General features: G+C 41.2%; 1 protein-coding gene across 1 annotated transcript in view; it reads right to left on the bottom strand.

Annotated features, from left to right (window-relative positions):
• Positions 1-637: 637 nt before the first annotated feature.
• The window catches only part of LCP1 (lymphocyte cytosolic protein 1), a 168170-nt gene continuing 152525 nt past the window's right edge, over positions 638-16282 (bottom strand). Inside the window, exons 9-16 of the mRNA XM_063952813.1 lie at positions 16080-16175; positions 14063-14258; positions 12892-12970; positions 6197-6311; positions 4648-4781; positions 3845-3968; positions 1727-1851; positions 638-1310 (exon numbers count right to left, since the gene is read on the bottom strand). Coding sequence (XP_063808883.1) covers positions 1181-1310; positions 1727-1851; positions 3845-3968; positions 4648-4781; positions 6197-6311; positions 12892-12970; positions 14063-14258; positions 16080-16175 — 999 coding nt within the window. The 3' untranslated portion in view covers positions 638-1180. The remainder of the gene's footprint in view (positions 1311-1726; positions 1852-3844; positions 3969-4647; positions 4782-6196; positions 6312-12891; positions 12971-14062; positions 14259-16079; positions 16176-16282) is intronic.

Genomic DNA, 16282 nt, shown 5'->3' with positions numbered 1-16282 from the left:
ACTAATCAGCTCAGGACTGTTATTTTTAAACAAAACATGTAACATGGCTTTATCTCCATGCACTTTATCACTCCCCAAAGCTTAGTGCATCTCCACCCTATACAGTAGTCCTAGTGCTTGGACAGAGAGACAGTGCAGGGCTCTCTTTCTTAAGAGTTTTCGCATGTGGCACAAGTTGAAGTGCATTAATGTGTGCACCCCACTTTTAGCAAGGAACACCCTGAAGCAGTCCAGGAGCCCGTGAAAGTAGACCAGCCTGGACGATCTCAATGAGGAGGAAGGCAGTCCAGAGGCTTGATGAAGCAAGTCACAGTGAATCGTGTCATTAAGCCTTGCCCCTCAGTCCTTGATGCCACTAATCAATGCACAGTGCAGCAGGGGTGGGGCTTATTGATGCAAAGTGTACACCTCCCCCCAAACATTCCAATTGGATCTCCTCTCTAGAGATCTCCATGGTATCAGCAAGTCTGTCCTGAAGACACCACCATCTTGACAAGCATAATTTTGCAGCACTACAATTTCCATGCTGCCCGCATGCCAGTTAGAGAGTTTTGCCTTTCCAGCTCCGTTATATGTTAAATATACCATAGTAATTATAATGAAGTGCAACCAGGAGACATAAAAAGAAAGCACAGTATAACAAAAACAGGTCATGTTTAATATTTGTTGTGAGTCACTTAAAGTAAGATGAAAGATGTACAAGTGCTGCTGCTGCTGCTGCTGCTGATGATGTGATATACATATAATGAAAGGAATACATGATTCAGGGGGACATTTACTAAGCAGTGATAAGAGTGGAGATAAGTGATAAGTGGAGCCAGTGGAGAAGTGCCCATGGCAACCAATCAGCACTTAAGTAACATCTATAATTTGCATACTATAAAATTATACAGAGCTGCTGATTGGTTGATAGGACAACTTCTCCACTGGCTCACTTCTTCGCTCTTATCACTGCTTAGTAAATGTTCCCCTCAGTTTCTAAACTAAGAAGAAGCCCATTGTACATAATAAAGAGATGGATATTCCTGACATAATAAAGTTTAGGTGTCTTCTTACTAGATCACATTATCCATCACAAGCAATGACCGACATGACTGTGGAGTGAAGACAATAGATCATTGGCAGAAACCTCTTATATACAGAACAGACTGACTAGGCATATGATGTATATCACTGGCTTTTACACTTTAAGTCCTCTCCCCATGAGACAGGCAAAGACCGTCATGACCATCTTGGGTTTCACCTCTACCAGGTCTTCTGGCAAAGCGTACACTCTTGCTCCTATCTTCCTTGCCATGGAAATAGCATATCTGCATTAGAGAGATGGAGACATACTGAATTCAGTTGGATTCTGACACTGGCAGCATATGGTGCATACTTTATGTCTGTTATCTTGTAAATGTTCCATTGTTATCTCAGTTAACCATATTTAGTTGATCAATCACACTACACATTAATCATTACAGCCATAAAAAGTCATATTTACAGCTTCCTCTGTGTATTTACACATATCGCGTTCCATGGATTCTCACCATTGCCATGTGTACACTAATTAATGCACTTATTCTAAACTGCAGTGGACTTTCTATTCTTTTGGAAATAGTTAAAGTTTGTACTACAGTATTTTACATCAATCCATGAGACAAACGACAATTTAAACCTGTACCTGGACAGTGACTGTAATGTAATGTATTTTAAAGAAGAAAGACTTTCAGCTTATACATACTTGGCATTGTTGAGTTTCTCTCCATCATCTAGGTCTTCTGTTTTCAAAAGGTCATATTTAATTGAGCCAGGTTGAATTGCATCAATTAAATCCAGTACAGGCATACTGGTGCTTATTTTACCATCCTTTGGAGGAGAAAACAAAATATTGAATCTCCAAATACAGCAAAATCTTCATTTATTGTATTAATAAAGATACAGTAGCAACAAATTGTAAATAAATAGGTATTGGTCAGCTTGAGAACTGCCTAAATTAATACGTGACCAGGCAATTTATTGTGTGCAGACTGCTGCAGGGGTTAAATAGGCATGTTACATGATATTTTGCACATTCTATTCAACCAAATAAAAGCACAACAAGGCAATTAATAATATTAATATAAGCCTAAAAGAAAATATTTTGGAAAAATATACTGTAGACTAAAGTCAGGTTCAAGCCCTATTTATTTTCTTTAGCTGGGACTCTATGGGGTCTATTCAATTCAAATCGGAATTGTCAGTTTCCGTCATTTTAAGGTCAAATCCAGATTCGACCTATTCAATCAAACTGCCATTTTTCCGACAAGTCAGAAATTCCGACTTGTCGAATTTTGTCCGCTAATCCCACAAAACACGTGGATCCGCGGCTAATCTGCCGATCCACATGTTTTGTCGGATTAGCGGACAAGGGGAGTAATTCCAAGTTGATCGCAGCAGGATTTTTGTTAGCAACTGGGCAAAACCATGTGCACTGCAGGGGAGGCAGATATAACATGTGCAGAGAGAGTTAGATTTGGGTGTGGTGTGTTGAATCTGCAATCTAATTTGCAGTGTAAAAATAAAGCAGCCAGTATTTACCCTGCACAGAAATAAAATAACCCACCCAAATCTAACTCTTTCTGCACATGTTATATCTGCCTCCCCTGCAGTGCACATGGTTTTGCCAAATTGCTATCAAAAATTCTGCTGCGATCAACTTGGAATTACCCCCAAAATCTGACTGGTTTTAGCCCAGTTTCCGACAATGTCAATCCGACTTCAAAAAAAGTCGGTTTGACATTGTCAGAAACGGCCAAAACCTGTCGGATTTGGCCACAAATTGAATACTGAAATGTCGGATCCTTTCCGACATCAATTGAATATACCCCTATATGTCTGTCTGTGTTTCTTTGTTAGAGACCTAAGTTCCAAAGGACCATTGTTCCAGAAACCCTATAATAGCTGTTCACATTATTGGATCAGTATGGGATCCCGCCACATTAACATGCTTTTTATATCTGACAACCAGAAAATGTGGGACCATATATGGGACCCCATCTGAGGTGCTGACCCACAGGTTGAATGCTTTTAAAGGGCAGTCTCCTAACAGATAATTTATTATCTATTTTAATTAATAATATACAATTATTTTCTTTTGCAGAATCAACATTATTTATTATTCTAAATTCCCAAAGAACAAAACTGAATGAAAGTGTCCGAGGACAATGGCTGCAGGGATTACTCTACACTTTCTTCTTATGGATTAGTAATTATTTGTAACTTTGTGCATGTTATATATAGTTCTTCTGTGTCTGTTATCAGTCAGTGTGTTTTAACATACTGTACAATGGGTATGGGTATGGGTCACCGGCGGCCAGGATCCTGGCAGTCAGTATACCGACGCCGGGATCCTGGCTGCCAGAATGCCGGCAGGGGGGTGAGGGCAAAGAAGCCCCTTGCAGGCTTGCTGCGCTTGCCACTCTGCAAGCTCGGTGGCTCGTGAGTGGGAATAGTCCTCGGCCCCCCTGCCGGCATTCTGGCGGCTGGGATCCCGGCATCGGTATGCTGACCGCCTGGATGGTGACTACATCCCTGTACAATACTATGTACTAAATCTAATAGCCTATGAGAAGCAGGAAGTGCAGTACTTCACACGCGTCTGGACGGATTTTTAAAGCGGCAATAATTTAAACAGCAAAACCAGGTTGTAATGCCATGTCGAAATGAGGCTTACAACAGTGGAGCAGTACTGTGTTAATTGGCAGAGCCCCTATGTGTTGTTTATAATGGGGTTAATTACACAAGCCAAGATGAATTTGCCATTTATTACTTGCTTCCATACAAAAGTGTATGTAAATAATTTATCTTGTGGACGTTTTACCTTGAAACTAGAGATGGATGATGACTTTCCAGCCTGTCTGAGTGTATCATTCACCCAGTTGACAATTGTGTCATCATTAACCTTCTGTCCTCCTCCAATGTCCTCCAAGATATTCAGCGTGTACCTGGAAAGAAAGCATTGTTAAACTGATAACATGCTATGTATTATTATATTCTTGACCACTTTTAAAAGTCTTTTTTTTCATGGACATAACCCTTTGTGCTACACCCATTTATATCACAGATTTGCCTACAAAATACTCTCTACATGCTCCATAGACATTATAGGGCTCATGTAGATTTGGAAGTGTATGCTGTCAGAGGGCCAGAGAGATGGATGTATGTCTATTTGCATAGTATGCTGTGTAACTGTAATATTGTCATTTGTATGCCCACAAAAAAAGTCAGATAAAAATTGGCAAATAGGCTTACTTTCATGTGACGTTGCACCTTTGTGCTATTGGAGAGGCAGGACAGGGGAGGCAAAAGGGGGTCTAATGTAGGCTAAGTACAGTAAGGACCTGTTCAGGTAATTAAGAGCAGATGTAGTCTTGCTTCATACATGCCTGCAGGCGGCCATACAACCTGAGGGCTGATGCATACTGCATACATGCTGACAATGATCATGCCAATTTCTAGACCAAAGCAAGTCCCACCCTAGGAACTTTCTTGTGTTGGGTTGTGGGTAATCAAGGAGTTCCATCAGTGTATTCCACCTCTGTCATAAACCTTATGAAGCCTGGCTGTTCCCTCCCTCACTGTGTATGCCAGGACCATTAAATCCCAAACTCTACAGTTCTATACCTTCTCATTAACTGCCACATCAAAGCAAGTGTGAGGGTCCGATTCCCCTCATGCAAGTCCTGCCCAGCAATGCCAACTAGAGAAAACTTGGCTTTATTCTTCCCTAGGTCCACAGCATAGTTACAGTTTTCAAGCTGTAAAATATAGAAAATATTAAACGTTTTTTAGTGCCAATATTTCTATAAGCAATCCCATATAGAAGGGTTTTCTTTCTTTAAATAGCAAGTTAATAGCCTTTTTATGCATGCAACTGATAGTCATGGTCCTTAGCTATCCTCCTACAGATCATTCTCTTCTTTTCAGTATATTTCTTGGAGGGACATATAATATTGGTTGCCAAAGGGATATGGCTCTCAGAATGTAAGTAATGAGGGGAAGAATGTCACAGAGGGGCCAATTCAACTAAGCAATGTGTTTCCATGGGATGTTAGTGGTACAGTACTAGACATCGCTTATGGGGTATAACTGTTTGTTTATTCTGCAATAGCTAATACATGAGTACTGTAATAGTGATTCTGAATGTCATTATGATACTTTTGTTACATTTAGTAATAGTCAATTGTTGCTCAAAATAAACTAAATGCGCTGTATTGATACTGTACATAGATACTCATTCAGTAATACCCCTTTTAGAGTGGCACCCAGGATTTATTCACGGGTCCTTCCCGGGTGGTGCGACTTGGCAAAACCCCATTCAGCCTGACCCAGCAATATGCCAGGTTAGTGACATCACCGCTAATGCATCCCGAGGCGGCGCTTGGAGATGAGATGATCTCCAAGCGCCGCCACTTCCTATGGTGTGTACATGTCCGGGTTGTATCAACCCGGCTTACCCGTTCACAACGCACTATGAGCTGGGTTGAACCTGTGTTCAACCCTGCTCGCTACCCTAATTAAAATACCGGGACACTCGACCCATATTTTTTCAACTGGCCCCTTTCAGACTGCGGCGCAACCTGGGTTGCTGTGCGCTCATGTGCAATAATCCGGGTTATTGCTGGCGGTCTGAAAGGGGTAGCGGGAAAGGAAGAAAAGCGAGCAAGGAAGAAAGTAGTAAGGGGAGTCTATAGTCTTCTAAATCTCAATCCTGGGTGCTCTAGTTTACATTTACAAAGGTTGAACTCAGATATTTGGAAAATTAAGAGCAAAAGTATTATTTGACATGCCAGTTTTAATAAATTGGCCTTTTACAATGCATTTAAGTAACAAAATGTATAAGAACATCAAATGTCACAAACTGTGCACAATTACATAATAAACACTGCATACATCTAAAATATATCTGTTTCAATAACTTGTTTCAACCAGTAATAAATGATTCCTGAAACTATTGGCCCAATATTGTGAATACTCCTGCATGTAATTCACTTATGTCTACAACTAATTAATATTGTAAGAAATTCTGCATAAATAAATGACGCTAAAGAAGTCTATTCTTTAGATGACACATTTTTAACACATTCTGAGAACCAAACCGAACTGAGGATGTGCTGCATATGCTGTAGCAGCACGTATACAATTACAGTATGTACAGTATATGTGAAGTTACCTTTTTCATTTTTTCTGCCAATTTAGGGTGGGGTGGTTTGTTTACCCTCACCCAATCCACAGGAACTTTTATCTTCTCGTACAGCTGAAATATGACTAGTGCATCATCAAGATCACTGAAATCAGAGTAATGAACAGCATTAGTAACGGAAATTTCAGCAGATTCTAAAAGAAAGATTCATAGCTTTTGTTCCTTACATTTGTTTTTACTATTGCTATAAACAAATATGTCAGCTTGCAGTCACACTATTACTTCTGCTAGTCTCCTTATTCGCATTGCTTCAGTACTGACCTCACCACCACTGAAAGAGTTATTACTCACGTAGTGGTGGCCATATTGCCATTTGCTCACGCCAAATGGGCAGAATACATAGAAGCCTGTCACACATGTCCAATCAGAGTATTCATCTATATAGAGGTACAGGTTGAGTATCCCTTATCCAAAATGCTTGGGACCAGAGGTATTTAGGATATCGGATTTTTCCGTATTTTGGAATAATTTTATACCATAATGAGATATCATGGCGATGGGACCCAAGTCTAAGCAGAGAATGCATTTATGTTTCATATACATCTTATACACACCGCCTGAAGGTAACATTTTAGCCAATATTTTTAATAACTTTGTGCATTAAATAAAGTTTGTGTACATTCACACAATTCATTCATGTTTCATATACACCTTATTTACACAGCCTGAAGGTCATTTAATACAATATTTTTAAATAACTTTGTGTTATGAACAAAGTTTGTGTACATTGAGCCATCAGAAAAAGGTTTCACTATCTCAGTCTCACTCAAAAAATTCTGTATTTCGGAATATTCCGTATTTCGGAATGTTTGGATAACCTGTATCAGGCCAACGGACAACAAATATTGCTGCAGTTGTGGACAGCTATGGTATGTCTTATTCTAGACCTCATGCCCATTTCACTGCCCTCCCATCCCGGTATTGGTTAGCGAACTTCCTCCAGCATTAGTACCAGGGACATGCAGTGAGGCTCAGGAGGCACTGGCTAGCACCAGAGCCAGATTTACACGCAATATATGAGCTCAAGGGTGCATGTGGGCATTATACACAGGTGCAGCAGAATAAACTCCTGGAAATTTGGTGAGGTTTGATCAGAGATGTGTGGAAAAGATAGGCAGGGAAGGCACTTGCTCACCTGCCATATACTTTTTACTACAGAGGTTTGGAATTAGAATAATACAAACATATTCTTTGTATTTTTCATATACTTTACACAGTCAAAACTTTGGCACAAACGTTAGTATGACAGGAAAGGCTCTGACTCACCTGCCTCACCCCACCGCACATCACCGATTAGTACATGGGGAGTTCATCGGTGAGAGTGGGAATAAAGGTACTGGTTGGAGAACACATGGGTGGTCTAGGCAGCATCTGGGCCTGGTGCAGTTTTAGCAACAGCAGTGATCATTACAGAACTTTAAGAGTCTAAACTACAAACACCAATTGGTCATGGAACAAAATATAAAACAACTGACCAATAAATCAACTGACCAATAAATCAACTGACCAATAAATATTTCAAGGCCTGCACAAGTAAAATTATAAACACATTTATTAAATAATGCGCGAAAGAATATAGTTTATATAGTTTAAATATAACAATATTAGTAATAATAAAATTGCTGATCACTCTTAAATTAATATATTTGGGTAGTTAACATTATTGCTCCCATTAAGCAATCTGGATTACTTAGACAACATGAACAAACTATATATAGAGTGTGAGAGCGCAATTTAACAGTTAGAAAATAAGTATTTAATAAAAATGTTGTGCCATAATTTTAGTACAACATATACAGTATATAAATATGTATGTATGTATATATATATATATATATATATTTATAAAGGCTAGCCATATATCACATTGATCACCAGATGCCATTTTCCAGAAATTATGGGTGACATGTAATAGGATGAGATTTTTAGTAAGATTCCGAAATCGCCCTTATCGCATGTTTTGAAATCGTTAATGTTTTGTAGAAATTGCAAATATAATGGGATGCGAATTCGGGAGTGAAACTTGCGATGTCATGCGATTTGTCACGATATTATGACCCGGCAATGTGCGCTTTTCTGACCAACCAGAAGGCGATTTACAACACCACCATTACACACAAGCAAAGAACCCCACCTATTGGCCATGCTAAGTCCCCTGGAATCTGCATCACACACCCTATATAAAGGGCTCCGGTGCCATTTTGCTCTTTGTTAGGCTGGGAGGAGTGTAGGATGGAGAGGAGAGTGACCAGGAGAGGCAGAGAGAGCAGCATGGAGAGAGGAAGCATGGTGGCAAGGAGGGCAGTGGCTGGGAGGAGTGCGGAGGAGCAGGCTCAGCATGAGGAGCAGGAGGAGGCTGGTGCTGGAAGCAGGCAAACTGACACAGAGGAGGAGGATTTTGAGAGGGAGAAGGAGGAAGAGCTAGAGGAGCCTCACCTTAGTGATGTCGACTGGCAGGAGGAGGAGGGTGATGGGGCCAGTTTTAGGAGGAGGAGGAGGCCGCAGAGGAGGAGGAGGAGGGTGAGGAAGGCCCTATGCCAGGTCGCCATATGCATTTCTCCTATGAGGAAAACTGTGCAATGTCAGGGCAATGGTACCAGTTTTTTATCGTCTTCTGGGGAAGGATAACCATTGCACTAATATGGTGCGTAAGCGCAAAATGTGGGAGGACATTACAGACGCAGTTAATGCGGTTAGCATTTTCAAGTGAAAAGTGGTGAACATTAAAAAAAGATTTAACGACATAAAAAGACTGCTCAGAACGAAGATGGCTGCAGAGAAAAAGGAGTCCAGATGCACAGGGGGAGGTACCAGTGCACCCATACAGTTCACAGCCTACGAGGAACATCTTAAGTGAATAATACTGCCAGAGATACTTTCCGGGCTACACATAGCTGATACTGATCAGCCTGCATCACCCCCACAAACTGGTAAGTGATCACATATTTTTGCTGACAAAAATACATTTACATTAACAAACTATGCTAGGTACTCTTGCTATATGTTTTACAATGTAATGGCGCAGGGCAAACATTAATTTTTGCAGCCCAGACACTGCATAGTTGGCAGAGCCATATGGCTCCAAATCATGTCTCACCTGCTCATATAAGCTCAAGAGGTTTGTGCGGTTCAACCGAAACATCACCACTGCTTGATCTGAGAGTGAGTCCAGGTACACCCTCGCACGGTACCTACGTGAAACACGAAGTGATCTGGGGACCTGGATTTGGTGCGCAGCCTGCACCCTCTTCCTGCGCAGCTCCTCCAAACGTGCAATATCACATACACACAGCTCAACTCCTGACTGCAAAAACTCCATTGCTCAATCCCTCACAGGTGCCCTGGATGATGTAGGGGTATTTGTAAGGGTGTTTCTGATGAAAGTATGGCTCACCTGTGCAAAATGTAACCTTTTTTGGGGGGATGGTGGAAGTACTCCAAATCGCCTGTCTCTACCTGGTCTGTTTTGTGTGCAGTTTTTAGTCCATTTTTAAGTGCGATTCCCAAAATCGCATCCTATTACATTTGCTATTTGTATACTTTTGAATGGGAAAATATCTGGATGCAATTTGAAGTGCGAAATAAAAACGACAGGTGAAAATGTGCGATTTTCTCTGGGAAAAATGGGAATTAGAGTGCAATTCACATCCTATTACATTTGTGAATTACTCAAAACAGGCAATTTCGGCCGTTTTTTGACTAAACGTCTCAAAAGTCTAAAAATCTCATCCTATTATATGTCACCCTATATCTCTAAATGTAGAGAGAAGTCCAAATAGAATTAGATCCAATAGATCCTGTGACCAGGTATTTCACAGATTATATACACAGACTCCCAGTTCATTAAATGCCTGTAGTGCAATTAGCATAGTGAGGACCCACACAGTAATATATATGTCTGTGCTATGCTCGACCACCAAATGTAAATTTTGCTCACCACAAATTTTGCTCATAGTCCTCTAATATTGTAGCGAATGGTTAGTGGTGTTTACAGGCAGGGACCAGTGCATCGTAAGTGCAGTATGCGAGGGTCCGCTGCTGCCAAGGAAGGGAGAGTGCAGCTGCTGATTGCTGCTAACAACTTGTGTGGTCCGGAGTAGGGAAGCCAATCCCGGGCCATTTTTTCAATCCCGGGTATCGGGATTGAAAAATGGCCAATTCCGGGATTCCCGGGATACCCAGGATTGGCTTTTAGCTATGTAGCCACCCCCTCGCCCCACCCTGCCCCGCACACATAACTCACCATATACCGGGGGCGAGCGGGTGGGGAACAACCTCTGATCTCTCCTGGCGGCTCCCAGCAGCGGCTGCCGGCGCAGCATGACCTCTCACGCTGCGCTGGGGAGCTGGAGGAAGGAAGCCGGCCAGCGTCTGAGCATCCTGTGGACGCTCAACGCTGATCCCTCAATCCCCGGGATTGGAGCTTCCAATCCCAGGATTAAATCCCGTCTGTTTTTGGCCCTAAATCCCGGGATCCCGCCAATCCCGATCCTGGGATTGGACACCATAGTCCGGAGTGCAGAAAGCTCTTTAACGCTCTGGTATAAGGTGAATGAGGCTACCTCGGGTCCTTGACGCGTTTCTCCGTTTTTTTATGCAAAAATGGTTTTCTCAGAAGGTGCATACAGGTGATTCCTTTGGTCAGGTATTTAAATGTTTAATCCAACGATCATGGAAGTCCATTGATTGTATACGGATGTACACCTGAATATTATAATCAGTATAAGAGTGATTGGCATCACCAAAGTTCAAGATAATAAAAAAATCCCATTATTTATAGTTTATTGAAAACAGTACCAATCAAAAAGATAATAATCTTAATTAATACTCAGTATCTATTAAAAATGTCATCACTAAGAATTTGCGTAGTGTGAACTAGCTTTAGCCCACTAGGCTATCATAGTCCATTCATAAGCAGTGTGAAATTTCATACAGTTAAAACTGATGTAATCTTCATCATATAGACATTTAAAAATATGAAAATTCTTAGTGATGCCATTTTAATTGATACTGAGTATTAATTAAGATTATTATCTTTTTGATTGATACTGTGGCCAAATCAACAGAAAATAAAAAGAACGTACTGAGGAGCTCAGCAGCACAAAAAGGCCTGAACATTCATGGAAGACTACAGTGGGGGGATGACCACATAATCCTTTCCATTGTAAAAAAAAACCCAAAAGCACTTCACACCATCCAGTCAAATGGAGAACACTCTCCAGGCAGTAGGGATATTATGAGCTAAGACTTATATAAAGAGAAGACTTCACAAAAGCAAATACAAAGGGTTCACCACAAGGTGCAAACCATTCATAAGCCTCAAAAATAGGAAGGCAAGATCAGACTTTGCCCAAAAAAAAAAAAAAAAGCCAGGCCAGGCATTCTTTGAACAAATTAAAATAAGGTTAACCTGTATCGAATGACTGGAAGAAGAAAGTATGGAGAAAGCTTGGAATGGCTCATGAGCCGAAGCATGGCACATCTCCTGTAAAACACAGTGGAAGCAGTGTGATGGTATGTTCCTTCATGGCTCCCAATGGTACTGGGTCCCCAGTGTTTATTGATGATGTGACAGAAGACAGAAACATCCGGATGAATTCTGAAGTGTATAGAGGTATATTGTCTGCTTAGATTCAGCCGAGTTCTGCAACTTTGATTGGGTAGTGCTTCACTGTACAAATGGGCAATGGCCCAAACCATACTGTAAAAGCAACTCAGGAGATTTGTAAGGCAGAGAAGTGGAATTTTCTTCAATAGCTGAGTCAATCACCTGACTTCAACCCCATTGAACATGCATTTCACTTGCTGAAGACAATACTAAAGGCAGAAAGACTCATGAGCAAACAACAACTGAAGACACCTGCAGTAAAGGCCTGGAAAAGCATTACACAGGAGGATACCCAGCATTTTGTGATGTCCATTGGCTCCAGACTTCAGGCCACTAACGTATTTATAATGGGTGCACTGTGTGCAGTGCACATGGGCACCCAGGCTCCAGGGGAGCCCACACACCACACCCTGCACCCATTATTTTTAATACTTACCCTTCGAACTTTTGGCACATGCGCAGTAGGAAAATCACTGGGAAAATGGCCACCACCCATTTTTCAGAGATCCCCTAGGGACCCTAGTGCCCAAAGCCTAGAGCATGCCGGCTAGAGAAGAGGGGGCCCAGACGGAGCCTGCATATGGGCTTCCTCCTCTCTAAATATGCCCCTGCTTCAGGCAGTCATTGCCTGCAAAGGATTCTTAACAAAGTATTAAAAATAAACATTTTATTTATGATTATGTTAATTTGTCCAATTACATTTAGGCCCCTGAAAACAGGGGACTGTGTATAAAATGGTTGCAATTCCTAAATGCTTCAAACAATATTTTTGTTTAACCCATTGAATTAAAGCTTAAAGTCGGCACTTCAATTACATCTCCATTGTTTCATTTTAAATCAATTGTGATGGACTACAGAGCCAAAAATTGGAAAATTGTGTCAGTGTCCAAATATACTGTATTTTAAAAGTATGTTTATTTACATTTCAGAATCCAGAACAGTTGCTTCTATTTCATGTATGGTTTAGTTTAATCTGTAATCTTTAATATATTATTTTTTTAAAACTTATAACAAAATATTTTTGGAGAAATGAACCTCCCATCACGGAGCTTCTTACCTGTACAGATGATTTACACGTGGGTTAACACCCAGTGAGTTCATCCAGTTCCTGAATGTTCTCTCCTCTCTTGTTTCACCTTCACAATGAAATTAATAAACGTTTATAATGCATACAGGTGTAGAGACCATATATACTGTAATATTTCTGAAAGGAAGAGACTATATAGAAAGCATTACGGAAAATGTCCAGAAAATAACCACCACCGCATCTTACAGGAATTTATAGGCACCCACTAGTAATGACAAATTATTATATATATTAATATATATATATATATATATATATATATATATATATATATATATATATAGATACCCATGTAGTGGCCGGCACTCGGAAGGCCTCCGTGGGCTTTCTGGCTCAGGTGCCATCCTATGAGGTTTCACCTCCATCAATAAACCATGTAAAGAAGGTGGCACTCAGAGACTTGCAAGTACACACAAATTCTTTAGTGAACAAGCTGCAGAATTACATTAGATGTAATTCTGTAGCTTGTTCACTAAAGAATTTGTGTGTACTTGCAAGTCTCTGAGTGCCACCTTCTTTACATGGTTTATATATATATATATATATATATATATACCAAGTAATTGATTAGTAATGCAGCTATAAAAACAGAAGCCATATCCTAGGTATAGTAAATAACTATGGTGGTCAGTCCGAGTTGATCGTGGCTGTGCTAAATTTAGCACAGCTACGATCATCTTCCCAGACATGCGGTCGGACGCCCAGCACAGGGCTAGTCCACCCTGCATGTCAGTTCCCCCCTCCCCTGCCCCCGCACAAGTACAATAGCATCGCACAGCGGCGCTGCTTTTGTACTTGAAGAGTAACTCTCGGCCAGTGCAGCTCCTGCGGCCGGCCGGGAGTTACTTGCCACTGCCCCGGGTCGCAGCGGCTACGTGTGACGTCACAGCCACTGCGGCCCGCCCTCCCGCACGGTCCATCCACGCCTGCATTGGCCGGACCGTGCCCCAAAAACGGCGGCTAAACGCCACCTTGCCGCCCCCTCCCGCCCAGAGAATGCCTTTGCCTGTCAATCAGGCAGAGGCAATCGCTAGGTAACGACGGCCTTCGGCCGTCTGGCATGCGCAGTTCCAACCGGATAGCTGCGCTGCGAACTGCAGCGTGCGATCGGGTCAGAATGACCCCCTATGATTCCATTTACCTTCAAGTGAGCTCCAATCGATGTCCTGATTTTCTGGCTTTTGTAGGGCTGGGTATTTGTTAAACAAGTTGGCGATGAAAGCCAGATTAAGCTTTGGATTTCCACGTACAACATCCGTCGCTGTTACAAACTGGCGGCAGCCCAGGCGATCTGCCTGCACCAACATGCACTCTGCTCTCTTCAGGTCTTCTTTCTCCTGTGATCATGAAACATGGATGGAATATAGAATATGTAGTTGATATATAATATAATATATCAAGGGTTTTAACAAAGTCCAGGAGGGAAACATTCTCCAAATGAAGAGAAGCAATAGGACACGAGGACATGCACTGAGACTGGAGGGGGGGAGGTTCAGGGGAAATTTGCGGAAATTTTTTTTCACAGAAAGGGTAGTGGACAAGTGGAATAGCCTCCCATCAGAGGTGGTAGAGGCTAAGACAGTAGAGCAATTTAAACATGCATGGGATAGACATAAGGATATCCTTACAAAGAAATAAGGATCAAATAAGGTTAGAGATAAAAATAATATTAAAAAAAAAAAAAAGGGGCAGACTAGATGGGCCAAGTGGTTCTTATCTGCCGACAAATTCTATGTTTCTATGATAGATGGACAAAGATTAAGTAAACTAGATGGACATAAAAAGCTGAGGAGTGATAAAACTAATTGTGCCTATTTGACTTTCAATAATAGGCATTGTGTGGGTATTTCCCTGCTAAAAAGGCATTACCATTGGTGGGATATGTTCTATTCAAATGTTTTTGCGTAAAAAATTATTATTATTTTTTTAAATGATTGGTACAGTGCATTTCACAATTAGGTTTATTTGGTGACAGTACAGTCACACAGGGACAGTGGTTAGACAGTGGTTAGTATTGCTGTCACTCAACACTGGTGTCATTGCTCAAATTCTGATAGGTCTCTTCTGTGGTGTTTGTATGTTCTCCCACTGTTTGCCAAGGGAGTCCCACTGGTAACGTCTGATGAAAGGAATTGCAAAGAGTGCCCTTAAGCACCTAAGCCAAAATCAGCAAGGAACAACCTGGATCTACCTAAGACCTTCAATCACAGAGTGCAAACTTTTGCACCCTGTAGTGACAGCCATCATGACTCATAAATCCATGCACTTTACTGTAAAACTGAGTACAGTTGCACAAAATTACAAACAAGCATTTGTGCTGCAGCTTTACTCTGCTGAGTTCTAGGAATGAGCATTATTTGCCCAGAAAATTAAAATATCGCTGCTGATCATGATGAAAAAAGATGAAGTACCTGGGCTATTTACCAGTCTTTTCATCCTTTTAGATAAGGAGCTGCCCGGCTAATGGTAAACCATGTCAGAAAGAGCAGAGGCAGCTGAAAATGGTATTAGCTGTTTAAGACACATTTGGACCAACTAAGCCTTTCTGGGCTTGTTAAATTGAAGTAGCCGACCATTGCTATATGTTCATTTTCAAAGTCACCACGGCTATGGCTACTAAGTTTAAAGGGGCAATAATATTAAATACAAAGCCAGGCATTTTTTTTTAAATTCATATTATTGCCCCTTTAAATCGAAAAGCTGAAGACAAGGTGGCTTTAAAAAGTGCTGCTAAGTTAATTTTCTCCTAAGAGTGGTCATATAAGGGTTAAATAAATGAAAGCATGATTTGCTTACAGCAATGGCTTCCAAACTGGGTACCTCAGGGCACTTGCAGGGGTGCCATGGGCTGGGGGTCCAAGACCAAATCAAATTATTTATGGTGCATGTGACTGCCAGTCATAAAATAGGTGGACAAACAGAAGCACAACCCTGCACCAATTTCATTTAATAATTTTTCCTGAATTTCGCAATCCAAACATTTTGGCCTACGTGTGCCGTGAAAAAAATGCTGATACTCTTGGGTGCCGTGATTCAAGAAAGTTTGGGAAACACTGGCTAAGATAGCTATCTGTGAATCTTTAATGTGCAGTATGGAAGTTATGTTAATCTAGGTCACTGCGACACTGTTTAGATTATTGTAAGAGCTGACAGTTTACCCTGAGTCCAGCCATATCAATGGCCACAGCAGGGATACCCTCTTCTTCTCCTTTTGGAGCAATTTGTTCAAGCAAGCTGTAGTAGGCTTTGGAGTCCTGTAATAGAAAGAAACAAATTAAGACAATCATCAATACATTATGGAAACAAACCAGAACAACAGACAGTTTCAGTGAAGCTGTATAAGAGCTCACATTATAGTGCA

The sequence above is a fragment of the Pseudophryne corroboree genome, chromosome 2 (genome assembly GCF_028390025.1).
Source record: "Pseudophryne corroboree isolate aPseCor3 chromosome 2, aPseCor3.hap2, whole genome shotgun sequence".
Classification (NCBI taxonomy): domain Eukaryota; kingdom Metazoa; phylum Chordata; class Amphibia; order Anura; family Myobatrachidae; genus Pseudophryne; species Pseudophryne corroboree.
This window is presented reverse-complemented; position numbering and strand designations above follow the sequence as displayed.